General features: G+C 33.1%; 1 protein-coding gene across 1 annotated transcript; it reads right to left on the reverse strand.

Annotated features, from left to right (window-relative positions):
- Positions 1-607: 607 nt before the first annotated feature.
- On the reverse strand, positions 608-3,115 carry LOC117940254 (sodium/calcium exchanger 1-like; the record flags this gene model as incomplete). Its single annotated transcript, XM_034865600.1, has 3 exons — positions 608-747; positions 2,586-2,654; positions 2,968-3,115. Coding segments are annotated over 3 exons (357 nt in total), but the record flags the coding sequence as incomplete, so codon positions are not given.
- Positions 3,116-3,792: the final 677 nt, after the last annotated feature.

The following is a 3,792-nucleotide window of genomic DNA, read 5'->3' on the forward strand; positions in this document are numbered from 1 at the left end:
ATACTAATACTACTGTTATTAATACTAATACTACTGTTATTAATACTAATACTACTGGCATTAATACTAATACTACTGTTATTAATACTAATATTACTGTTGTTAATACTAATACTACTGTTATTAATACTAATACTACTGGCATTAATACTAATACTACTGGCATTAATACTAATACTACTGTTATTAATACTAATATTACTGTTGTTAATACTAATATTACTGTTGTTAATACTAATACTACTGTTATTAATACTAATACTACTGGTATTAATACTAATATTACTGATATTAATACTAATACTACTGTTGTTAATACTAATACTACTGGTATTAATACTAATATTACTGTTGTTAATACTAATACTACTGGTATTAATACTAATATTACTGGTATTAATACTAATATTACTGGTATTAATACTAATACTACTGTTGTTAATACTAATATTACTGTTATTAATACTTAAGATGTATTTATTATTAATATTTAACAATTTAATATGGGTACAATCACATATCTGAAGATTAATCTGAGAATCTATCTATTCTATATTATAAGATCTATGTTGTATTATATTATATCATATTATATTATATATTTGACCCGGGCTCCGACCTTGAACTCGTACGACTCCTCGATGACGACCTCCAGCCGGGCGTGTTCGCCCAGCGCCGGACGGCCCAGCTCTGCGATCCGCCGCTCCTCTTCCTCCCTCTTCGTCAGCACGGCCCCCCCGCCGTCTCCTGGGAGACAGACAGACGTCCCCGGGGACAGAAGATGAAACCTCAAGAGGACGTGGGGGGGGACTTTCACCTCATATTAAATAAAGGTCCCCTCATATTAGGAAGAGAGCAGCTGTCTGTCCAATAAAGTTAAATAAGTCCTAGATGTTGTATGTATGTATGTATAATATTGGGAAAAATCACAGAAAATCATTAAAAACTCTTAGTAAAAAACATCAAAGAAGTTATAAAAAAGTCATTGTGTAGTATGTCCAGCAAGACATAAAAAGACTGCTTGAAAAAGTCATAAAACAGAAAAATATCCCAAGAGTCATAAAGTCGTAGTGTAGTATGTCGAAAAAAAGTATAAAAAAGCCCAAAAGGTCAAAAAAAGTCATAATATGTGATTACAAAAATATCAAAGAAGCGTTAAAAGTTGTTTAATATTGAAAGAAAAATCACAGAAAATCATTAAAAAGTCCTAATAAAGTCATAGTGTAGTATTTCGAAAACTATGCCATATTAAAAATGCCATATTATAGAAAGCCCAAAAGTCATAAAAAGTTGTTGAAAAATAATCACAAAAAATCATAAAGAAGTCTTAGTAAAAAATATCAAAGAAGTCATGGTTTCGTATGTCCAGCAAGACATAAAAAGTATTGTTGAAAAAGTCATAAAACTAAAAAATTATCCAAAAAGTCCTAAAGTCATAGTGTAGTATGTTGAAAAAAATGCAATATTAAAAATGCCATGTTATAGAAAGCCCAAAAGTCATAAAAAGTTGTTTAATATTGAAAAATAATCACAAAAAATCACAAAGAAGTCTTACTAAAAAATATCAAAGAAGTCATAAATTAGTCTTGTTGAAAAAGTCATAAAACAGAAAAATTATCCAAAAAGTTATAAAAAAAGCCATATTATAGAAAGCCCAAGAAGTCCTAAAACATCATTAAAAAAATGTCAAAGAAATCATAAACGTTGTTTAATATTGAGAAAAAAATCCCAGAAAATCATTAAAAAGTCTTAGTAAAAAATATCAAAGAAGTCATAAAGTCATAGTGTAGTATGTCGAAAAAAATCATAAAAAAGCCCAAAAGCTTAAAAAAAGTCATAATACATCATTAAAAAATGTCCAAGAAGTCATAAAAAGTTGTATAATATTGAAAAAAAATCACAGAAAATCATTAAAAAGTCTTAGTAAAAAATATCAAAGATGTCATAAAGTCATAGTGTCGTATGTCTAGCAAGACAGAAAAAGTCATAAAACAGAAAATTATCCAAAAAGTCCTAAAGTCATAGTGTAGTATGTCGAAAAAAAAGTCATAAAAAAGCCCAAAAGGTTAAAAAAAGTCACAAAAAGTCACAAAGATGTCAAAGAAGTCATAAAAGTTGTTTAAAATATAAAAAAATCACAGAAATTCATCAAAGAAGTCATAAAGTCATAATGTAGTATGTCCAACAATATATAAAAAGTATTGTTGAAAAAGTCATTAAACAGAAAAATATCCAAAAAGTCATAAAGTCGTAGTGTAGTATGTTGAAAAAAAGTTTAAAAAAAGTCATATTATAGAATGCCCAAAAAGTCAAATAATGTCATAGAAAATCATAAAAAAGTCATAAAATGTGATTAAAAAAATGTCAAAGAAGTCATAAAAAAGTGGTAATATCGTAAGTTAAGTAGTATTTATACTTTATATTACTGAGTACACAACATTAAAATGAAACGTCAGAGCGGGGTTTGGTTCTTTAACGGGAGATCAGAAGAATCTCCTGGTGTTCTGTTTCTGTCAACATAAGGACATCACAGGACACATGGATGAGGACAGGGAGGTGGGGGACATGAAGACTGAAGGACGTACCTGTGAGGTTGATGATGGCGGGGTGGGGGGGGTGGTCGCGTCCCTGGACCTTCCTGTACACGTCTCTGCCTGAACAGCAGACAGACAGGCAGACAGAGAGACAAAGAGACAGACAAAGAGACAAAGAGACAAACAGACAGAGAGACAAGGAGACAGACAAAGAGAGAGAGACAGACAAAGAGAGAGAGACAGACAGACAGACACACAGAAAGAGAGACAGACATATAGACAGACAAATGGAAGTATGATGTTAATTTCACTGTTCCATTATCTTCTACTGTGACTGTTATTATCACCCCTCCCCCCCCCCCCCCCCCCCCCCACCGTATGATGTCAAACCAATAAGTCAGTATGAAGAACCGGTTCGGGGGGGTTAACTTACCTGTTTTCACAAATCCACCTAAAATGTCACGGAAACAAGAAAGAAGAAGATCAGAGTTGGTCTTCATGTGCTTGATACCAATAATGTGAGAGAGCAGTGCAATGCTGGCAGAGACAACGATGTAAGACACGGAGACAAACTCAGTCAGCTGGACATGAAAAGGACAAGTCAGGGTGTCGTTGGATGATCTATTTATTCTTCATCTAACATGCTTTGTCCCCTGTCTCGATTTCTTCAAATGGAAAACCAGAACAATTAATAATTGAATTTAAAAATGAGAGTTACGTATGTAACTACGGTTCTATGGATCCTGGATGACCAGCAGGTAACTCAGAATCTCACAGACCCACTCGGGGTTGACACTGGAGCTTAACCTATAATAACATAACCTAACACTAACCTAAACTAACCCTAACCTAACACTAATATATCCCTAACCTAACATAACCTAAACCTAACCTAACCTAACCTAACCTAACCCTAACCTAACCTAACCCTAACCTTAACTAAACTAACCCTAACCTAACACTAACATATCCCTAACCAAACATAACCCTAACCAAACATAACCCTAACCTAACACTAATATATCCCTAACCTAACATAACCTAAACCTAACCTAACCTAACCTAACCCTAACCTAACCCTAACCTTAACTAAACTAACCCTAACCTAACACTAACATATCCCTAACCAAACATAACCCTAACCAAACATAACCCTAACCTAACCCTAACCTAACCTAACCCTAACCTAACATAACCCTAACCAAACATAACCCTAACCAAACATAATCCTAACCTAACATAACCCTAACCTAACATA

Source organism: Etheostoma cragini, unplaced genomic scaffold (assembly GCF_013103735.1).
Source record: "Etheostoma cragini isolate CJK2018 unplaced genomic scaffold, CSU_Ecrag_1.0 ScbMSFa_2050, whole genome shotgun sequence".
NCBI lineage: Eukaryota > Metazoa > Chordata > Actinopteri > Perciformes > Percidae > Etheostoma > Etheostoma cragini.